Here is a 23,942-nt window from a genome sequence, read left to right as displayed (position 1 = left end):
GGAGCCAAGTCTGGGTGTGTTAAAAGGATTTAGCCTCTTGAAGTTTATTCTCCAGCAGACCCACAAAAGCATTTTTCCCAGACCGCCCATTTACAATAAAAGACCTTCCTTCCGTGCATAATCTGATAGAGAATGAATGTAGAATAGACTCCTTTGTTGGCAGACAGGTGAGGACCCCACTTTCTCTTGTTGCTAAAACTCTGGGTTGGAAAAATAACTAGCCTTACATTAGTAGTAAATTAGCCTCGTTCCTTTTGTAAGCGTTATGCTCATAATGATTTCACCGAAGATCCAAGAATAACAGCGGGGATAGCCTGCTCATACCGAGAAATTCTATGATGTTAATAACATAGCATCCAACAACTGGATAGCAATTTTCAATTATCCAGGGTTCTTTCATGAACCTGATCCCATTTGAGTCTCACAGGAACCAAATAAGATTGGGAGACTAGCTATTATTATTCCTGTTGAATACAGGAAAAGGTGGAGATCAGAGACGGTGATTCTTGCTTAAGGTTATTTGGACTTTCCGACTCCAAATGTTTATCCCAGGATCCCCTTCTAGGGGAAAACTCTTGAGTTGCAACAGATGCTAGAAAAGGTACTTTCCTTATTACTGTGTTTACAGCAGCTCTATAAAGTCCATAGCTTTTCATTTTATATATGAGTTTGTTTGGCATAACTAAGCACTGGCCCAACTTGACCTAGACAATGCCAGTGGCAGTATTCACAAGTGTCTGCCTTTAAAACGTGTGCTTCCTTTCCTCTGCCAAATTGTCTCTGCCCTGTGTACACAGTGTGTGTGCACGAACACTCACCTTAGACCCTGTGCTGTGTGTGCATTCTTCCACTCACCTGATTCTTTCCTATCTCTCCGGAGTCACTGCAAACACAATCACTACAAGAGGAATTCTAATGTTCGTGTGAGCCTCAGCAGTCCCTGGGTTTGCTCTTGACACACCATGGTGAAAAGTAGAGGGTTGAGAACTTCAGGGCTACCCACTACCTTGCAGGTTACCCCCATGGCTTCCACCATGAGATGATAGGCGCCTGAGATCAAGAATTCAACACTTGGTAGCACAGGGTCACAACTAGAGCTGGGGACATGGAGCCAAACTGATTGGGAGACACCCAGCCTCAGACCCACCAGCTGCATGTTCTCGGGCTAGCAAGGGCCTTAGCTACCCTGGCCTTCAGATTCCTCGTTATGAGAGTTATTATTTTTTCCAGCAGAAAAATAAATAGTAAAAATGTTATTTTTTTATTGAGATCAATAACCAAATGTAAACCCTTCCCCAAGTCCTTGGGAGTATTAAGACCAAGAGAATGTTCTCAATATCCAGTTTCGGGGGAGGGGAGGCTCCTTTTTAAGGTTACATGCTGAATGTGTTTGGAAAGAAGGCCAAAAGTATGGCTGAGTACTCTAGTATCTCATCTAAGGAAAGGGTCTCAAGGAAGGGGGAAAGTAAAGACTATTTCCTTTACCCACGCCGAGGGACCCCCTTATTTAAAGGGACTCTTGGGGCTGCATCATCCTTCTGTCTATACTTGTGCGTCAACCTCACAACAACGTATTAGAATAACATCTTCTCCTTTATAAGACTGTGAGGGTCTTAAAGGCAAAGGGCATGCAGTAATTTATTCTACACTCCCAGTTCCTAGAACATATCTTGGCGCACAGTGGCTCACATTTGTTGACCCGCTGAAGGAGCGGAAGGATACCTGAGAGGGAGCATGTTATTTCTTCTGTAGAGTAAATAAGCGTCTCTGAATTTTGTGTCACTCAGAATGTCCACTCTTTGGGCTTTGTCAAAGAAAGACAGCTGATCTTGGCGGCCAGGGTATGCCCATTTTCATAACCCCTCTAATTACCATCCCATAATTCATGTACCAGACAAATAATTCATGGATGATGACAGATGCCCAAAGTTTTTGGCTTTACTGGTCAGGCTCAAATTAATAAAAAGAAATGCATACCTCATATCCTTCTGTATGTGTTATAGTCTTTGCCAAGGGATGGTAAAGTGGATGTATAAGATTTCAAAAATATACTTCAAAGTGTTAGCACACTCACAATTACTGGGTTCATATGAAACCATTCAAGACAAATTCTGGGGTTTCAAAAAGTGTCAAGTGACACAGCGCTTCTGTGTCAGAGGGACTTGTAGACACCCTCCAGAACACTCAGCTTCCCTTCTAAGTGAGAGAAAGTGAGACCAGATTGCCGAATGATTTGCTTGAATTGCACAGCTTGCCAGCCACTGAACTCAGCCTGCCTACAGATCCCCAAATTCTCAAGGCCATGCCTTCTGAAAGCAGGACTAGGATGCTACAGTCATGTTGATCCTGGACGTGACGGCCAGGCCCTGCCAGCCCCTGACAGCCAAGGCTGGGTGGGACATAGGAGCACCATGCTGTGACAGTTGACCTGGGCTGAAAGCCAGTGGAGAAGAGCCCTGTGGTCTGCATGAAGGCCTCAGTGCACACAGTACGTTCTCATGTCGCTTGACTTTTAAGGTGTGGGAGAAACGCAGATCCGCCGCTGCTGGAGAGGGGCAACGTCGTGGGTTCCCTCACACATCCTAAACCTTCATAATGTCCCTCTGTGGTTTCTAAACATTTGAACTTTAAACTTTTAAACTTCAATAAACTATATTAGTGGCTTGATGGAAACAAATCGTAGTAAATATTAGATTCTTTTTTTTTCTCACTGTGAATGTGTGTGTATAGAATAAATCGTTTAAACTGTGCCATGTAATATTAGACATTTTTGTTTTAACAAGTTTAACTCTTGCCCCTTTTTTCTCTGCACCCAGATTCCAAAGATTCCAAAGAGAAGAATAAAATGGAAATCTTGTACATCCTGGTGCCAAGTGTGGCCATCCCGTTGGCCATCGCCTTCCTCTTCTTCTTCATCTGCGTCTGCCGCAATAACCAGAAGTCGTCGTCACCACCAGTCCAGAGGCAACCAAAACCTGTCAGAGGACAAAATGTGGAGATGTCCATGCTAAACGCATACAAGCCCAAGGTAAGATGAACGGTGCGGTTCAGGGGAAAGCAAACCACTGCAAACCCCCACCCCACCCCACCACACACACACACACACACACACACACACACACACACACACACACACTGGAGGAGCCACAGGCAGACTTCAGCAAACACAGACACTAACCCTACAACTCTGCCTCTGCCAGGGACAGCTCAAGCTTCTGCCCCAGGGTGGGGCAAGCTAGACCACAGCCTTCCACTGGAGCGGTCGGGCCAGAGGGGCTCTCTGCCAGGCCCACAGAGCTCAGAGTGGGAACTGGTTTCCAAATTCAAAAGGAAATCCATGCTCTTTTAACCAAAGTGAGAGAAAAGAGATCTAACATTGTTTATAAACTTGCCTGTTTTATGGCACATGATGTAAATATAGAAATCTGTTATACTATGTAATTTTGAATGACTAAGATGGTAAATTATATGTCATGTGCTTCTTGTTGCTGTGATTTATTTTTGAAGCAACCTTTTTTATGCCTTTAATAGAAAAGATTTCCTCCTGGCCCTCTTTGAAGCTGTTCGATGATTTCTCACCTGAGTCTCCCCCGACTCTGCTAGATCAACCTCTTTTCTTGTTACTTTTCCTACAAGTCTTTCAATATGTCGGTTGCTCAAAGTCGTGGTGAGGATCCCAGGGTCACCGGCCTTGCTGCGAATGCAGCTGCTATTCTAAATCCGGCACTGTGGTCCACAGCACTCCCTCTCAGGATGGACAGCATCTCCATCCAGAGCCCTTCTACAGAGCCTCATTTCACCAGCTCCAAGTTCATGCTTCCAAATGCTTGCCTTTTCATCTTGTTCCAGCTCCAGAAGACCCATGCAGCAGGTCCATCTGACTCCTCTCTGTGTTAGACACCATATTATTCTTTTGACCTTCATAATAAGATTTTTAGGAAAAACAATGTCTTCACACTCAAACTAACTCATCTCCTTGCTTATTAAGTAGAATGGAATCATGGAGACTATCACACCTCATAAGATTTTATTTTGCTTAATGCTTTAGGCTTAGACTTTTTTTGAGTCTTCAAAACACATCAGCAGTTACAAAGTCATATTTGTTGAAGTTTTCAGGTTCTTTAAATGCCAAAAATTCACTTTCAAATATTATTTCTTAACTAAACCAGTGCTCATTAGTTAAGTATGAATTTCTACCACTGTACATACATACATATTGCATGTCCTAGAGGTAAGTTCATGTCATATAGACCAGGGGGAGGGGTCAGTGAAAGTAGAGGTTCCATGCTTTTGAAAGTCTGGCTTCTGGCTAGCTTGTTTGAATGCATTCTAGTCTTTAATGATATGCCACACTCAATTCTTATTGCTCCATACTAATATAAGGGTGAAGGAAAGAGAAGGGGCTGTTATTGGTGCATATTCTCAGACTAACAGTAGGCTTTTTAGATATTTTTAAATATGCTATGCCTTCAAGATTCCTGTGCAACAGCCATTGTTCTGGGAGGTTCTTTCCCTATTGTTTCTGTGTCACTCAATCAGTTGGTAGCAATCAGTCCTTCTACTGTGCTGGAGTCCATGGGAGAGTGACTTCCATTCATATATATATATAGCTTATCCTTGCTCATTATCTTAATTCCATTCTTAGTGGAGGCTTGCTTGTAATACAGGATCTCTAACAGGCAGGCATCTTTGAATTAACAGTTTTTCAAATACAGAATTTAGAGACCTCTGCGACATAAATAGAGAATGTTAATACATACTGATTAATATAAATTACCAAGAAGTATGTACCGGGAGCTTTTATTTCCATGATCACATTTGATCTTAACAGGCATTACATAAAGTAGATACTATTATGCTGTTGTATAAGTAGGGCAACTTAGACACCCCCCCCCCCGCAAAAAAAAAAAGCAGATGAACTATCACAGTCAACATCAAAGGCTTAATAATCTATGGAGATAAAATGTAAACAGAAGATTTTCTGATGCTAAATAAAATCTTTGGTCTTACTAGCTCATAAAGTTTTTACAAAGTATTCATACACAAAAAGTGGGAAGGATCAGCAGTCACTGGATCCACTATAGGGCTATGCTGGATAGCCAGAGATAGCCTGGCTTCTCAGAAACCTTGAAGTAACCAGAATTACAGTCAAAAGCCAAGTGATGTACCCCAGCCCTGGGAGGAACATGTAAAATTTGACCATAGTAATAACCCTTCTCCACCCTCCATGATCAAAGAGACAAACATAAGAGGTATTGGCATGAGGCTCCATGGGGCAGACATAGTTTTCATTGTTTCTAATTTTTGACATATTCCTTACAAAATTTCCCAGTCTGGAGAAATCTGGACCAAACCAGCAAGTAGGGTTGGCTCAAGTACTTGACTGGGCTGGGAGGGGGAAGGGAAAAGAAGCAACAAAACAAATACTATCTCCCCTCCCCCAAGGGATTCGGCTCTGAGTCACCCAGTTGTTTGCTTTGGTTCTTACCAAGTGCCTTTCCTGAAAGAAGCACAAAGGACTTTGTAGACCTTCAAGAAATGTTCTAAATGTAAACAGTCAGTCTCTAAGACTTCTTTGAAAGGTCACTGCCACATAAATATTGCATGTGCCTATAAAATCTAAAAGGAAGAGACACTCATAAGAAAGAACGAGGAAAGGCCTGAGATCGAGCAAACAATGAGAGTAAAACGGAAAGGCTTTTTGGAGCCAGGCGTGAAAAGGGATTGAGAGGTGGATGCCGGCCTGCCCTGGCCTTCCTCAGACTTTTTCTTGCCCTATTAAAAAGCCAGAGACCCCCAAGTTCCTTATTCATCCAACCGAGTGTGTCTCTCAGGGTGGAAACTATGTCTCCATCTTTCCTCACCAGAGGAACTTCTAACATTCAAACAGTCGGTGTTTGGATTAAAGAGAGGCTTCCCCAGGAGATTAGAAACCGACCTTTTCCCAGAAGACAATAAGCAGCCACAGCAGACAGACTGGCTGCAAGGTGGGCCTGGGCCCTGGAGCTCTAGGGTGGGATGCTGCAGGAAAAGGCTCTTGATGGGCCCCAGTTCATCAGAGTGGCGGCTTAGCAGAGGCATAGGAGGACAGGAGGCGGACCTCTCTCCCTGTGGTACCCTCTTAGGGCTCAGCACCTCTAAGAAGCCACCTGGCCCTTCACCTGTTTCTCAGCTCTTCGGAGAGAAGTAGGCTATGTTTGCTGTTTGTTATCTTTTTTTTTTTTCAACAAAAGATTTCAAGCTGCTTAATTTTTTAATGGATTTTCCAGGGGTGCCCAAACTAAACAAGACTTTTCTGTATTGCACTGTGAATTTTACAGTTTAGGGGAGTTTTGCTTGTTTTCTTTCTTGGGGTGCTTTGGTTTGGTGGAGGACTATAGAAAACGAGGGACCTGGAAACGGACCTCCCTTCCCCCTGCCTCCACTTCCCCAAACCCTCCCAATCCTCAAAAACAGACCATCCTGTCTCGTGGGCGGAGAGACAGTCTGTGACATACGGCCCTCTGCAGGGACAGAGGACATTGAGTCTTCTGCCTCCTGCCTACCTGAGGGTTAGCTAGGCAGCTGAAGAGGCTGAGAGCTGGGGAAGTTTAAGAATGACCCAAGAAAAGGAGTGCAGGCCTAGGCAGGCCACAGCCCAAGTCGCTCCAGGGCCAAACTCCTACAGTTCCTGACTGATGGGAAGAGCTGCCCCGCTTTCCGAAGTGACCTCACCCTCAAGCTTGCCAGCTGCTCTGTTGTTTTTTTTTTTTAACATCTAAACTACACTTCTGTCTGTCCTTCCTCTTCTGCCCTTGTATATACATGTTTGTATATGTCCTCATTCCTTTTCCCAGGTCTTCCCAGCCCTGCTATGATCTGACTGCCCTCTTTTGAACACCTGTCCTTCCTGATGCCACGTCATCTCTGTCCTCAATCACTTTCCCACTCGGGCTGGAGAGGCAGTTCAGCAGTTAAGAACCCCAGCTGTTCTTCCAGCAGAGCAGGCTTCAATTCCCAGCACCCGTATGGCAGCTCACAACCACCGGTAACTCCAGCTCCAGGGCATCTGATGCCCTTTTTGGCTTCCATGGGCACCAGGTTTGCCTGTGGTGCACAGACATACATGTAGGCCAAAACACCTACACACATAATGGGGTTTTTTGTTTGTTTGTTTTTTGTATGCTTGTTTGTTTTTTAAGAAGAGCCTTTCCCACTTAGTCTCCTAAAGCTCCTGAGTTCGCCATCCTATTTATCGGCCTTCTGGCACCCATGGATGGTGTGATTTAATGCAGTGGCCTTCTCCAGGGCCCCATCCTCTTACTGTCTCTGAAGTATCTGACAGTCCTAACCACCATCTTGAGATCTGTGCCCACTGGCTTTCTTCCTGTCTCCTTTCATTTCCTTTGCCACTGCTTCTTCACTTCACTGGAGGGAAACATCTCTTTTCTATTTTCTATGTCTCATTCTATTCTCTGACAGGCCTGAGCTCCCCCAGGGTAAAATGACTCACCAACTGGGAAGGACCAATCTCACACTATAGAGTTCAGGCCGGCACCCCAGAGTCCTCACGGTCTAAGCCTAAGTGTTGTAGCCACATTGTGCTCCCAGCCTATTGCCAGGAGGTAGTAGTCTGATAGTCTTCAAAGAGCCAGGATTTGGAGGTAGAAAGCTTGGATTACAGATCTTGGCTCCATTATCTACTGGCATGAGATCTTAAACAAATCATTTGCTCAACACTTCTCTGAACCTTTATTTTCTCACCTGGGAAGGAAAGATAAAAATAGTACTTAAGAAAAATGTGTTTGACGCTTTGAGGTAGTGTGTCTGGCACCTTGCAGGTCGAAATAGCTAGAAATCCCTATTATTTTGGTTCCGATGATAACTCCAAAACCTTTCTGAAGCCAGATGCTCTGACTAGGGCTGTGTGCGTTTGAAGAAAAACAACAGGACCCAGCAGCCCCCCAGCACAACTTGAAAGAGACAGAGCAAGGGAATCAGCTGAGACATAGACCTAACTCTTACCTGTCGACAGCTGTGGGATCTGTGGTATTGCAGGTGCCCATCCTGATGGCATAAATCCCTGCCTCACTTCCAGGATCAAGTGCATTAGGGTTTGAGAGGGCATGACAGTGACAGCTGCCAGGACACCCACTCCCTTATCTCAGCTGGAGAGCCCCCCTCCCCCCAGTTGCCATCCTGCTCCTGGGGAATGAGCCTCATCAATAGGAATCACCAGTGGACTGACCAACACACGTCATTACTGACGTGCGGCTGTAGGATCTCCACAGACCTTACCGAACTACCTGGGGAAGGAAATTTTCATCTGAGTCTAAGTTTGGGGTGAAAAATAAAGCTTGAGATTACTATTCCCCCAAAGTCTCACAGCCAGCAGGAAACAAAGCCAAGCCTCCAACCAGGTCTGCATGGTTCCAGAGTCTAAAGACTTCTTCCCCTGCCTTAATTTCCATGTTTGCTGAAACACATGAGCCCCTAGGATCACAGAGTAATTGATCTGTTACAAAATCAGAGACATCAGGGGCTGGAAAGATGGCTTCGCAGAAGCATGTACTGCTCTTGCAGAATATGGGAGTTCAGTTCCTAGCACTTACATTAGGCAGCTAATAACTTCCTTTAACTCCAATCCCCGGCATCAGACACCCTCTTCTGGACTACCCAGGTACCTGTACTCATATCTATACGTGCATGCGCACGCACACACACACACACACACACACACACCTACTTTAAAAAAAATTACAGACATCCATTCTGTTGCATTTCTGAGCAGAAAAGAAACTTACCCATGGACATTATAAAGAAACTCCACAGAATCAATTCAACACTCATACTATCAGAGAATTACACTATAGAGGAAAGGAATGCTTCAAAAGTTAAATTCCTTCCAGAGAATCAAATGAGAAAGGTCTGGGTTGAAGCCCCCTCTAGAATTTGACTGCATAAGGCAGAAGCCTCTTAATTCAGCTGTAGTCTTTGAAATGATCCATAGCAGACCAAAGGCTGGTTGCTAAGCCTTTAGAATGTAGTCTTCTCTGTTTTTTATGAGTGGGGTCAATGGTTTCACAAACCCAACCCTGTTTACCTGAGAACCAAAAACAAAACAAACCACAGAGAAGAAAGGTGGACACTCAAAGCAAGCAGAATTCACACACTAAGGCATCCCCCATTTAAATACCCTCCCAGGCTCATTCCAGCCAAAGGTGCCATCCCCAGGTTCTGTACACCTTCCCAGTAACCAACAGGATGTCAATGTGTAAAGTCAAGCTCAAAAACAAGAGCATACTTCAGCTTTAGACAGTCCATTCACCTTCCAGTAATGACCATGGTTTTAAGATGGCGAGACCACCAAGGATCAAGCAAAAACTCCACAGCCCTTGCCGAAAAGCAATCAAACTTTGGGATCAGACTTACTTGGATCTGAATCTTAGCTCCATCATTTAAGGGTTGTGCTCTTCTTGTTACTCAAACGGTGAAAGTCTTCCTGTTTTCACTCATGAAAAGGAAAAATCATAGGATGAAACTCAGAGGATTATGGGAAAGATTGAATAGAGTTTTGGAAGAAGCACTTATCACAGAAAGACAAGGAAGCCTGGCGGAGGTATTGGTAAGGGGCGTCTGAAGTCTGAACTGAGCCTCGTCTCAGTTACTCTGTCATTTGAGCCTATCACATGAGGAACACACCCACATATACATGGCCTTTTTATGTGCTTGATGTTTAGCACATGAAAAAGATTCGAATATATGACTGCTATAGACTGAGATTATGGCATTAATGCAAGAGCTGTGTTTCTTCTCATGCACAAGTCAGTATGTAAACTGGCTATTCCTCATTATTAGTATCTACGTTATTATATGACTTGGTATATTAATATAGATTAGATTAGTTGTGTGACAAATGCAACCAGCCATTAAAATATATCCTAAGTAACTGGCTCTATGTTGAAGGCATAGCTAAGCTATATCAAGAACCTTGAATCTCACTATTACCTCAGGGCATATTAATACAGTATAGTAGAGAACATAACCTGGAGCCTATTCATTGGTCAGTAACTTACCCTTTTCTTTCACCTGGAGTTTCCAAAGCATCTCTTTAATCACCTTGTAGGCATCAGAATTGTTCCATCAGCTTCTTCAGCCACCCCATGATTGCCTTTGCAAGTGAATCAGGGGACCCCGTTTGCTGAGTAAATAATCTGGACATACATCTCCACTTATATCAGTGACTTAGAAGTAAGGCCTCCAGACCAAGGTCTATCTACCTGGGGACTGCTGGATATGGAGCATCTTAGTCCTGCAGAATCAGAGATTCTGGGGTGGGCCTAACAATCTGCTCTAGCAAATGTGTTGTCTGGGTAGATCTGATGTCTTCTTAATGGAGATGTGCTGGTTGGTTCTTGAGAGTCAGAAAGGAGTCTGTCTCCAAGGCAGGCAGATCTCAGGGAAAACTAGGATGCCAGAGGCTGCTGACCTGGCAATGCCATTTTCCTGAATCCCACTACCAAAACTACACCTTTCATGCTGGTAGTGCCAGGGCCTGTCTCGTCACTCTTAAAATGGGCAAGCACAAATGCTATGCTTTGGAACTTCCTCTGCCCTTGAAAATGCTTGTGTCCAGGTACGATCTGCTTTTAAACAAAACACACACAGGGTCACAGTTGACCTGGTCATCAAAAACATGGGAAGTGACTTTGCCTTAAGTGACAAGGATGGCAAGGGGTGCAGAGGCAGTCAGGGTGACCTTGTGGATATGAACTTCAGCAGTCTTCTCTTAGGACCTGCTAGTGGAGACTCCTTCCTTCTCTAGGTTCCCTTACCCTCCCATGCCACACTGTAGCTCCTTCTTCCTATAAGAAGAGGAAAGTCTTTATTATTATTATTATTATTATTATTATTATTATTATTATTATATACCATGTTCTGCCTGCATGGTAGCTGGAGATTTGGGTGCAATTTTGTAACCAGAGACTGCTTGTTTATTTCAGACTATATTAATTACAACACTGTTTGACCCATTAGCTCAGACTTCTTATTGGCTCTTATATCTTAAAATAACCCATTTCTATTATTCTGTGTATTGCCACGAGTCTGTGGCTTACTGTGTAAGGTTCCAGTGACCATCTCCTTCAGCAGCTACCTGGCATCTCCCTGACTCCACCGACTCTTTCTATACATCTCTGTTCTTATTTTCCATCTGGCTTTATTCTTCCAAGCCATTGGCCAAAACAGCTTTATTCATCAACCAATAACAGCAGCACACATACAGAAGGATATCCCATATCATGCATGTATGCCTGCAGGCCAGAAGAGGGCACCAGATCTCATTACAGATGGCTGTAAGCCACCATGTGATTGCTGGGAACTGAACTCAGAACCTTTGGAAGAGCAGCCAGTGCTATCTCCCCAGTCCAGAGGAAGAAAGTCTTAAAGGGAGCTTTGCACTGTAAATGATGAGGGCCACACAGAATCTCACCTCACTTCCTAGATAATCAAAGTAAAAGGAGCGAAGACAGCGAGCTTACTATTAGCTCACTTACCGGGCGCATCTTTTAGATTGTATTCTCATCTGAGGTGAAACTTCAAGGTAAAAAGATAGAGTCATTTAGATGGCTCTTGTTACCCATCTGTGCCCGTCTCTATACTAAAACCGGTTTTAAAAACCCTGCCAATGGCTTATCACTTTCATATGACACATTTAGAGATCCCTCGATCCAAAGGCCACCATCATGATCTTGGCCTCAGGATCTGTGTCTTGGTCAGACCTAGAACGGATGCATACCGGACTCGAACTTACATGTTCTTTCCCTTCTGCAGAGCACACATTCGCACTCCAGCCCAGTGGCTCTCTAAACATGACTGGGGGAAGAAACCCTATCCGACCCTGGCCAATGCATCGACTTCTGCATCAACTTCCTCCCCACCCCCACCCCCATCAAAAATGATACAATTTTTAAAGCCGAACTGAGGCAGATGTATGTTTACTTTGAGAAGTAAAAATGTTAACATTTAAACTGAAAGCCTGCTTCGGTTTTAAGGTTCTTAATTGCCTTAGAGCATATAATAAACGCAGCCCGCCTTGTCATTCAACTAATGGAGGAGTGATGGAGAGATAGGGCCGGGACCCTGCTCTTCCCAGGGTGCCTTTGTACTTAGTTTACTTTGGCACTGTGCCTCGTGTGTATTTTACACTTCTTTACATTTTGTACATCCCTGTATGACAAATACTTGTCAAACAAAAACTAAACAGATTTATAACCCCTTAACTTGAAATGAACCAACATTGAACTGCCAAAACTTTATGACTTCATTTTCGTTCATGGCTCTCCGCTGCATTGGTTCAAACAGACAAACCCCACTTGAGGTCAAGCAGAGGTCATTTCACTTTCATTACTAAAATATAATTTACAATATGCCAGACCTAAACAAGTTTAGCCTAAAGGGTTTGTATAATGCAAACCATCTGTTCCTTAACAATACAGCTAATTTCCTGCCATCTCCGAGCAGTCTGCTGACGGCTTCTTTTAAGGGGTTTTATGATTTTTTAACTAGTTAAGGATTTATGTAAAATTCGAAAATGAGTCTGTAGTTAAGACTCATTTGTACCGAGTAACTTGAGCAGTTTCTTAAATGCAAATCACTGTGTAAATGGCTCCCCTGAAACTAAACTTGGAGTCCGTGTTCCTGGGCGTTTTCTGGACCGGCTGCTGCAGGTGCTCAGAAGAGGTTCTGAACTGTGCCATTGGGTGTTTTTCTTACTCGTTCCCACAGCCAACGCTCAAACTTGTCTTAGGATGACTCTTGTCAACCTTGCCCTCCTTGGAGAAGTCAAAGACACGCGTAGCTGTGTGGTCCCTAACTTACCAGTGCTGATGAGATATGACAAGATGCAGTTGGCTCAAAATGGAGCCTTTCGTATGCATGAATAAAAAGAGAGAACCGTTTATAACATCCTAGGATACGCCACCCTCATTCCCTACTTCCAACTCGGGCAAGTCGCGGAGCCCTGCTCAGCCTCCAGAGCCGTTGCTCGGCCTGGCCTTGCTGGCCAGAGCCTTGGCTTGAGCTTTCCTGAACATTCTCTACTCTTTCCTCTGTCTGCCTGCTGCACCTGCAAAAGGAGTTCTTGCAAAGGCGAATGTGAGTGAAAGAACTTGCTTACCTCAGTGGAGAGAGGGGCAGTGCCAAAGACTGGGGGCATTGGCCAAGCCCTTGCCAAGTTCTCGATCACCCCTTCTCACCCTGTACTCAGAAATTTGGCCTGCTCTTGTCTCTGATCTCTGCCTCCACCCATGCATCCCAGGAAGAGGAGCAGTCTGCCTGCTGCTCAGCTTCTCCCCGTCCTCAGGGTCTAAATGAATTCTGTATCAACTTGAAGAACACTTGTTAAAGAACTAAACAAACAACTGTACCAAACCAAAGAAAGTCTTAGAAAAGACACATCTTTAAAAAAAAAAACAATTAAAGGAATTGAAAGGACTCTCTAGAACTAATTGAGTCTGTTGGCAGATCTAAATCACTGACAAAATTTATTCTACTTCAGGATGGTTGCAGAGTGGTGAAAAAATTCAAGATTATTAGCTACACATTGGAGCTCTCTTACAGGCCTGTGTTGAAAGTTAAAGTTTGTTGTGTGCTGCTCAGGCATTAACCAGTCTTAGAAAACATTAGATCCAAGATGGCAGCCCAGATTTGCTTGCACTCAAAACTCAGTGATTTGAACCCCACCTCTTTGCCAAGGGTTAACTCCCAGTGGCATAGGAGAGCATCCAGGCTTTAAGTCCTTGCTCTCAGTCTGATAGGCCATTGGTTTATTTCCTGCTTCTCATTATCCCAAGAGAGATGTTTGTGCTCAGTCCCTTACCCTTCTCTGGCATCAAAACCTGGAAATCCTGTTCAGGTCAAAAAAAAAAAAAAAAAAAAAAAAAAAAAAAAAGCAATGAACACCTACCGTACTGTTTAAGAGGCCTCAGCATTCAGTGGATTCCTTCCCATTACCTGATTATCATCAGCTATCATGGGAATCCTTACCTTAACATCATGCAGAAAGGATTTATCTCGGGTTACTCTTCCCAGAAATCATAAGATCATCCCATGCTTTGAGAAAACCAGTCAGCCTACATGATGGAGAACCACTGATCTAGTCTATGTGAGAAAAATAGTAGGTAAACTTATAATGGCAGAAAAGGAATTCCTGATTAGTTGGGGAAAGACTAATGTATGATTTTTAATTTACTTTAATTACTCTTTTACTTAATGTTTTCAACCTAATTCTGAAAATTTTAATGTATAAAATAGCTGAGGTGAAAATCTCTGCCTCCTCTCCTCTCTCTAGTTCCCACTTCTACTAGTAGCCACTACCGCTCTGAAATTTCTTTTATCAGCTCTCTCAATTTGCTTATGCATATAGAAGACATAGGAACAGGGTCTTTCTATTTCTCCACTTTTATGCAAAGGTTATATATGACATTAGCTGCTCTGCTTTTTATGAACTAAAAGCATTAGGCTTTTAGAGACCATTCCATGCCTGCACATAGAAAGTTTCCTTATTTTCCACAACTGTATAATATTCTGTTTAGTACACACACACACACACACACACACACACACACTTTTATGCCTAGGAGTTAAACCCGGGCCATTGCGCTTGAAGGCACTTTTAACCCTTGAATGGTAGGTCCAGCTCTTGTTGAGACTGGGTCTTGGCCCAGGCTAGCTGCAAACTCCTAATATTTCTACCTGTGTTTTCTGAATTGCGAAATTCAGAAAATTTGCAGAATATAGAATTGCAGGTATGCATTTGCTGAAAGCTACAATTGTAGGCATGCATTTGTTAAGTGCTAGAATTGCAGGCATGTGTTTGTTGAGTGCTAGAATTGCAGGGATGCATTTTCTGAGTGCTACAATTGCAGGCATGCATTTGCTGAGTGCTAGAACTGCAGACATATATTTTCTGAGTGCTAGAATTGCAGGCATGCATTTGCTGAGTGCTAGGATTGCAGCCATATGCCACCACGCCTGCTCTACCTTTTTTCCCTCCATTTTCTGTTTACTTGTTTGTTCGTTAGTTTTCTCTTTGGGGATTTGTTCTGTTTTTTTAGATAGGGCCTCACTGGGAGCCTAAGATAGCCTCCATCTTTCTTCCTCAGACTCCACAATGCTAGGATTACATGCATCTGCCCCCACACCCAACTTCTTTAACAGTTACTAAAATCAGTCTCCTTCTAGGGAGATACTTGAGTCATTTAAGTACTATAAGGGATAGAACTATATTAGCAAACGTCAATCTACAGGGAATTACAAGTACCTTTACCATCACCCTCAGCACAAGCATCCCAGCTATTTACCGTTGGTAAGTCCCATCCTTTCAATGCCAAGATGTCTAGTTTTAAGAAAGGTTTTAACCCACACTTTCCCTTTCTTGCAGAGCAAGGCTAAGGAGTTGCCTCTTTCTGCTGTACGTTTTATGGAAGAATTGGGTGAATGTACCTTTGGAAAAATCTATAAGGGCCATCTCTACCTCCCAGGCATGGACCATGCTCAGTTGGTGGCTATCAAGACCTTGAAAGACTATAACAACCCCCAGCAGTGGACAGAATTCCAACAGGAAGCCTCTCTTATGGCAGAACTACACCATCCCAATATCGTATGCCTCCTCGGTGCTGTAACCCAAGAACAGCCTGTGTGTATGCTCTTTGAATACATGAACCAGGGAGATCTCCACGAGTTCCTCATCATGCGATCCCCACATTCCGATGTTGGCTGTAGCAGCGATGAAGATGGGACGGTCAAATCCAGCCTGGACCACGGAGATTTCTTGCACATCGCAATTCAGATTGCAGCTGGCATGGAATACCTGTCTAGTCACTTCTTCGTGCACAAGGACCTTGCCGCTCGCAATATTTTAATTGGAGAGCAGCTGCACGTAAAGATTTCAGACCTTGGGCTTTCCAGAGAAATTTACTCTGCCGATTACTACAGAGTACAGAGTAAGTCTTCGCTACCCATTCGCTGGATGCCTCCCGAGGCCATCATGTATGGGAAGTTCTCCTCTGATTCTGATATCTGGTCTTTTGGGGTTGTGTTGTGGGAGATTTTCAGTTTTGGACTGCAGCCATACTATGGGTTCAGCAATCAGGAAGTGATCGAGATGGTGCGGAAGCGACAGCTGTTACCGTGTTCTGAAGATTGCCCGCCGCGAATGTATAGCCTCATGACGGAGTGCTGGAATGAGATTCCTTCCCGGAGACCGCGCTTTAAAGATATCCATGTCCGGCTTCGATCCTGGGAGGGCCTCTCAAGTCACACCAGCTCTACCACTCCCTCCGGTGGGAACGCCACCACGCAGACCACCTCCCTCAGTGCCAGCCCTGTGAGTAACCTCAGCAATCCCCGATTTCCCAATTACATGTTCCCGGGCCAGGGAATTACACCACAGGGCCAGATCGCTGGTTTCATTGGACCGGCAATACCTCAGAACCAGCGCTTCATCCCCATCAATGGATACCCAATACCTCCAGGATATGCAGCCTTTCCGGCTGCCCACTACCAGCCTGCAGGGCCTCCCAGGGTGATTCAGCACTGCCCGCCTCCCAAGAGTCGGTCCCCAAGCAGTGCCAGTGGGTCGACCAGCACTGGCCATGTGGCCAGCTTGCCCTCATCAGGATCCAATCAGGAAGCAAACGTTCCATTGCTACCACACATGTCGATTCCAAATCACCCGGGTGGAATGGGTATCACTGTTTTTGGAAACAAATCTCAAAAACCCTACAAAATAGACTCGAAGCAACCATCTTTGCTGGGAGACTCCAATATTCATGGGCACACCGAGTCTATGATTTCTGCAGAAGTATGAAATGTGTGACTCTTGTAAATACTCTATACCAGACAAACTAAAACGTGGCAGAAAAGATTTATATTCAAATGTTTTTATTGAAGGTTCTCACTTAGCAGACATTGCAATGGGTGTCTTCTGTGAAGTTGAACTGTGTCTTACTGGAAAGACAACCAGCCAGGAACAATAATGCATTGTGGGATTGACACTCCACCATGATGTGTGTTATGGTATTGGGAAAGGACCAATTCAAGTACTGAAAATCAGTGAAGAGAAAGAGAACATTGTAATTACTTAGTAAACCAAAAAAGGAAGTCAGATGGTGCTCTGTGTATTTGCCTTTGGTCACCATGACTGATCTAGCCCCAAAATGTATATACTGTAGCGTTTGTCTACCTGCTGTCTCTGCTTCATGACAGATGTTCAGGAACTATTCAGATTCACCTTAGACTCTAAGCGTGTTTGAATGGAAGCGGTGTTTAGCACCACAGAGGGAACTTGAGGCTACGTTTGAAATCTCGGATGGAAATGAGCCATACAGACTTGTCACATCCACAGAAGTCCTCTCAGTAATGGGATCTCTCTGGGATGGTGTAGGGTGGTGATGTGAACCTCCTCTTCTCATCATGAAGGCCTTTTCCACACCATGTTTACACAGGTCCTAAAGAAGGTAGATACGGATACTGGAAATGACTGTAGATTGCAATTTGGGTTATTGCTTTAGGGATGGGGCACCCAAGGAGGCACAGTCAGGAAAATGGTCCCCAGCGTGGATCAATGTCCACGGAGGAGGACCAAGGGTTGTTTCACTGTTCCTTTGGTGAGCTCCTCTCTTTAGGAGCTTCCCTGGACCACTCATGCTGCAAACGGGTGATGCTAGAGGCATGCACACCCACCCCCATGCCTTGCACGCAACCTGTTTACAAGTTGGCCAAGGTCTTGGGAGTGTTTACTGTCAAAAGACTGTGAGCAAGAGGAAACCCTGTGATGATGCCAGTAGCGAGTAAATTTAAATTCTCACTTTTCTTGTTCTTTTCCTGGAGATGTTCACCAATTATATTCTAGCACCGAGAAGTGTAGCAATTTATTCATAGAACTAGCTGGAATCCAAAGACAATACATCCTATTTTGCAAAACATTATAGGATGTCTAAAAAAACGTACTGAATGCTCTCAAAGATTACAAAACTCTGAATTCCTTAGCTTGGCAAACAAGCCGTTTGATCCTTCCTGCCTTTCTTAGGGGATGACATCAACTGTGCCCATCCTGGCATTGATTTGCCAACCACCTTTTACCAAGTTCAGAATTCTATGGGATTCAAGTTCTGCATAGAAAGGAATTTTAAATTTGATTTTTCTCTTGTTAAAAAAAAAACCCAACTCCTTTATTCTAAGAAAAATGTTAGCAAATCTTGCTTTTATTTTAAAGCTATAGAGACTTACAGACTTATAAGATGCAAAATAAATCCTGGAAATATTCCATGAGAGAAAGAACTATTTCTTGAGGGAAATATAAGAAAGTTAGGAAGACCTTGATGTTTCTGCCTTTAAAGGCAGAATTTGCGTAGGAAATCTGTTTACCAAAATGTGCCTTGTTTTCCCAAACAAACATGAACTTACAGGTACTGTGAACTCAAAAGAGTTGGCTATATTCAGATTTACTGGGCAATAAATTAAGAACTGTTTTGTGGCGTGAATAAGCTGATTCTATGTAACATTTCTTGAAGTTGAGTAGAGGAGGAGATTTGTATCCTTTCGTTGCTATGCAACTGTTTAACGATGATGCTTCAAACCACAATTTTGTATATGATATGACAATCAATCGTTTTCCAAGAATATTTATTTTGAGTAAACACAGTCCCAGTGAATCTGTGTTTTTAAGGAGTCCCTTAGAGGGGGCGGGGCTAGCATTCCATGAGCCAATGAGATACCTTCTCTGGAAAGTCGTTATTATGATTAAAAAAAATAAATTCAACTTAGTTTTTTATAAAGAATTGTAACATTTATTTTTAAGTCTTTTATAATAACTGAAGCCATGAAGGTGAGCAAGCTAAATTTCAAAACCACTTGTTAGAATTATGAAAACAGTGCTGAGGTGCTGCAGCACGCAGCCTCTTTTGTATTAAATGGTACCTTTTTTCAGAAGCTGAAAAATATTTCACTTTGTTGATGATATTTTGTAAGCTAACTTTATTTTCAGGTGTTTTTTTTAAAAAAAATAATTTCTCTGCACAAAACTGTCTATGGTTTGTATCACAGAAGTGAAAATATATCTGCATTTTTATATCTGGTCTGTTTCCTTCTTTCCTTTGCTTGTGTTTAACTCAATGTAGATTTTCTTCAAATATACAACGGCAATGTTCAGATAGCTCACACTGCCGTATCTTCCCTTATCCTCACTGCATGCATTTAATCACTGTATCAATGTTTGATTTGTTCTTATGGGCATTCCAGATAGGGAAGCATGGACTTGTAATGACCAAAAGACTATTTTATATTGAGGATATATGCATTTGTATTTCACCACCAGAGATGATATTAAACACTGATCATTTTATGCTGCTGTTTATTAAAATGTTTACTATGAAAGATGTCCTGAATATTGGTGTCATAGAAGACTCTGGAAGTTGTCACATTGTTGCTAATGATTGATGTTTCTTAGGAGGAGGGATCACAATTCTTACTTTTGTCTTACTTCAATTAAATGACATTTAAGTATATTTTAAAAATTGACTTACAGGGCTAGGACTATCGCTTGGGTGATGCGGCACTTGCCTGACATGTGTGACCCCCAAGGTTCAAGTCCCAGCGCTACAGACAAGGCCAGATGTGGACATTGGTTTGTTAGTGACCATAGGTGGAAAGTAGACTCCTGACGAGTTCATAACCAAGTATAATCTGCCTGTAGATGGCAAGCTTTGAACTCTTAAAGTCAAAATAACATATTCATAATGGGATGTAAAAAATTAGAAGTAGGATTGAAGTTGGGCTATTTTCTGCTTCGATGTTTCCATGTGAGTTTAGCAGAACTCACACTTTAAGACTCTAAAGATTAGTCTGTGCATATCTTATCACATCCAACTTGGAATGCAACCATTTGGTAACATAAGAGAGATGCAGTCATTTAGTTGACACAATATCACTATAACTTAATTTTCCCAAAAGGAAACGCTCCCATCCAGCAATTAATACACACTGTCAAGGAAAAGGAGTATCGTTATGGAAGTTCAAAGGACCTGTTCATCTCTGCGTTTAACACAGAAGGAAACACAAGAAAACCTTCAGGGTCTTCTCCATCTGTTTAACGACAGCCTTTGTCACCACCTCAACCACCAAACTTAATAAAGCAACCACAGCCAGCACAGTGAGGTCTGGGTGGGTTTCACTCCTGCGCCTGCGCGAGCTGGAACCAAGAGTCTCAGCGGAAGGTGTCCAGGTTGAATGAATTCACAAAGCACGAGGTTGAGGTGGAACAGCTTCCTTATTGTTCTGCTGGGGCTAGCTTTTATACCATGGCACCAAATGAGGAGGGGGCTGCGAAGGGACTGTCACCTGACCCAAGCAGGGACTGTCACCTGACCCCAGCAGGGATCAAGGAATGATCACGTGCACTCAAACTTCCTTACCCAACTCCAGGAGCAGAGGGAAGTTATTATGTTTTCTTTGCAGATAAGCACCTCAAATGGGGGCAGGGAAATGTAACTCGGGGCTACAATTCCCACCCACCCTTGGATGCCTGAACCTTCCCTTCATTCCTGCTTCCTTTTCCTGTCTCTCCAGGCTCCTGTCCCCATCCCCACAACCCCAAGTCCCTTGATTCCCCTAGTTCCCTAACCACCAACACCTACTGACACCACGATCCCACATCTCCTGTAATGAGGCAGTAGATGCTCACTGGACAAGACTTCTGCTCTTGGCATGCCTTTAAGGATGGTTACCTATTTTAGCTTTTCTTCCAGAGCCAGCGACCAAGAGTACCCAGGGACTTGTCAGCAATGTGAATTATCAAGTCCTTTCTTGACTTAAATACTAAACCTACATTTCTATGGGTAGAACACAACAATTTGTGTTTTAAGAATCTTCCGCGTGATTCTGACAGACACTGAAGATCAAGAGCTACAGAATTGAAAGGGGTGGGGTAGGGATGGGTAGCCCTTTCACCTTCAGTAATATAGCAGTACACAAGTACTAATGACAGTAATGTAACAGTACACAACGACTAATAACATGTCAGTCATTCATTCCTCCGAAGGAAAACCTAGCCACACAAAACCACAGCCCCGAAGTTAAGCCATTTGTTAATCAGTTGTATTTTTCTGGAGCTAGGGCTGTAGTTCAGCTGGTGAAGTGCCCACCTAGAATCGGTAAAGTTGGGAGTAAGATCACCAACAACCCATCCCCAAAAGGATTCTTCACTTAGATAGAAAATGAATAATGTGGAGGCGGGGCAAGGGGAGTTGGCTCAGCAAGTCATGGCCCTTGTCCTGCAAGCCTAGAAACCTGAGTGACCCCTGGGACCAGTGCAAAGGTGGAGGAAGGGAGCAGGCTCGACGGAGCTGCTTTCACCATCATCACACGTGTGCCGGGGCATGTGCACCCCTTCACAGTAATATAAATTAATGTATTTTCAAAAGAAAAATCTCAGCACAGGCTGAGGTCAGTGGCTGAGGGTATCCTGAAAACTCCAGGAGGCTTTGCTTCTTCCCCTGCTCCCTCCCTCCTAAGGGAACCCTCACCTTGTTGGATCCTGGCTAAATGCTTTTACCTTTATATGGGCAAGCTCAAAGAAGCTATTTTCTTAGTATAGTTTTCTGAATTTCTAAACTGATGGTTGAAAAAGAATGAAAAACATTCCCTCTGTGTTTCACCTTATAAATTAAAAAAAAAAAAAAAGGGTCCCTAAATACCAGCAATCTTGTCTGTAGGGAAGGCCAGCTCCCAGTCCACATCATACTGGAAGCCACCCAGAGGCCCCTCTCTCCTCTGTGCTTCCTGTAACAGTTGGCAGAAATGGTCACCTGCAGCTTGGTTCCCAATCAGCTGCAGTCCATCTGGGTCTGGCAGCCTAGGAAAGCCTAGCTTTCCGGGGAGCTTTGGGGCCTAAAGACTGGGGGAGGACAGCAAGAGGGGCCCAGAAAGGTGGCAGGGTGAAGTTCACACTCTTCTTAATTTATAGAGCATCCATTTCAGTCCTTAGCTCAAATGCTAAGAGGAAATACCAAATGAGAGGAGGAAAAGGAGTGAGGAAGCGCATACAAGGGGGTTTGCAACCTGTCAGACTCATGCCTGAAGTTTCTTACCATAAACACCAAGATCCCGTGTCACTGAAACCCCAGGAGAATGAGCCTTACAAACCATCAAAGTGTTCAAGGTCAAGGAAATTCTCTGAGAAATTAGTATGGGGAGGTTTAAAACCACGGAGATGTAAAGGAAGACAGACTGATGACATATTTATGGCAAGCCGAGTTCTAATCACCTAAGAGTTTGCTTGTTCACAAATAAGTACCTTAACACTGGCTGATGGGGGAGGGGGAGCTCCAGTCCCTTCCCTCAGTGACTAGACTAGGGGAATGAATGTCAGCTACGGAGAAAAACCCTGTCTGAGGGTTAGAGAGAACATTGCCTAGGACTTTGTAAAAGACAGTATCACACAAATGAAAACTCAAGGAATGTTTAACATGAAGAAAAGGAGCTGTATGTCAGTTCTCATTGACCTGTACTCCTGATGGAAATGTAGACATTACAGACTAGCTACACAAAGCCATAGATCAGGGCTCAAATTCTTCTGGCTTTAGAGACAAAGTGGAACTCTCACAAGAGAGAGGTGTCACCCATGTCTGTTGGCAGAGGTGGGTGTGCTATGGCTTCTCTGTGTGGCATCTCTGAAGGACAGCCTGTTTCACAGCATAGAGAAAACAAGAGTCCTGAGACATGGTCATTCATCCGGTCTTAGTTCAGACATACTGCTTGTTAATTCAAGTTCTGAGGCCAAATATGACTGTAAGACGTGTATCAATTTCCACTGGTTTGGTGGCAATGAAGGGCACATGGTCATGAGAAGGACTCTAGAACATAATGTTAATCACTCCTTTTTTTACATTTTTTATTGATTTTTATTGAACTCTTCATTTTTCTCTGCTCCCCTCCCTGCCTCTTCCCTCCCTCCTTCAACCCGACCCCAAGGTCCCCATGCTCCCAATTTACTCAGGAGATCTTGTCCTTTTCTACTTCCCATGTAGATTAGATTTATGTAAGTCTCTCTTAGGGTCCTCATTGTTGCCTAAGTTCTCTGGGATTGTGGTTTGTAAACTGGCTTTAGTTGCTTTATGTTTAAAAAACATCAATGAGTGAGTAAATATGATAATTGTCTTCTGTGTGTGTAGTATCTGTTCTTATCAGTTAATCACTCTTAAAACAGTATACAAAATAATGGGTGTCATTATGACATTTTCAAAAATACGTCTTTGTAATTTGCTCACAACCTTCCTTTGTTGGCCCTTCCTCACTTCCCATCAGTCGCCCTTTTTCCCCAAAATAGCTCCCCTTCTGATTTTAGTCATATGGCAACTTGTTGTGGAACTTTTTGTACAATGTGAAAATATATTACTCAGATTAGTTTAATAAAGAGCTGAACAGCCAACAGCTAGGCAGGATTTTGGGGCCAGAGAGAGTTCTGGGAAGAAGACAGAGGTGCCAAGAGATGCAGAATAAGCAGGATGAACAATATGGAGATGAGGTAATAAAGCCACGAGGCAGAAAGTAAATTAATAGAGATAAGTTAATCTAAGTTCTAAGAGCTAGTTAGAAACAAACCTTAGCTATCAGCCAAGCTTTCATAACTAATAATAAGTCTCATGTTCTTATTTGGGAGCTGGCAGGTGAGACAGAGAAAGACTCACTGCAATAGTTGATAGATGATAAATGATAGATAGATAGATAAAGGATGAATAGATGATAGATAGATAGATAGATAGATAGATAGATAGATAGATAGATAGATAGAGTCTACATATGAGAGGAAGCATGTAGTATTTGTTATCCTTTCCTCACATTTCCCTCTCATATACCCCTTCTATTCCTTCTATTTTTAATGTCATATAGTTATATATTTCAAT

At 43.3% G+C, this 23,942-nt stretch overlaps 1 protein-coding gene across 1 annotated transcript in view; it reads left to right on the top strand.

Annotated features, from left to right (window-relative positions):
• The window catches only part of Ror1 (ROR family WNT receptor 1), a 356,211-nt gene extending 336,795 nt beyond the window's left edge, over nt 1–19,416 (top strand). The window contains exons 8-9 of the mRNA XM_085686304.2: nt 2,817–3,028; nt 15,422–19,416. Coding sequence (XP_085542430.1) covers nt 2,817–3,028; nt 15,422–16,849 — 1,640 coding nt within the window. The 3' untranslated portion in view covers nt 16,850–19,416. The remainder of the gene's footprint in view (nt 1–2,816; nt 3,029–15,421) is intronic.
• Nucleotides 19,417–23,942: the final 4,526 nt, after the last annotated feature.

This window comes from Myodes glareolus, chromosome 3, assembly GCF_982192425.1.
Source record: "Myodes glareolus chromosome 3, mMyoGla1.1, whole genome shotgun sequence".
Classification (NCBI taxonomy): domain Eukaryota; kingdom Metazoa; phylum Chordata; class Mammalia; order Rodentia; family Cricetidae; genus Myodes; species Myodes glareolus.
Note: the sequence above shows the minus strand (reverse complement) of the source record. Positions and strands in the feature narration are given on the sequence as shown.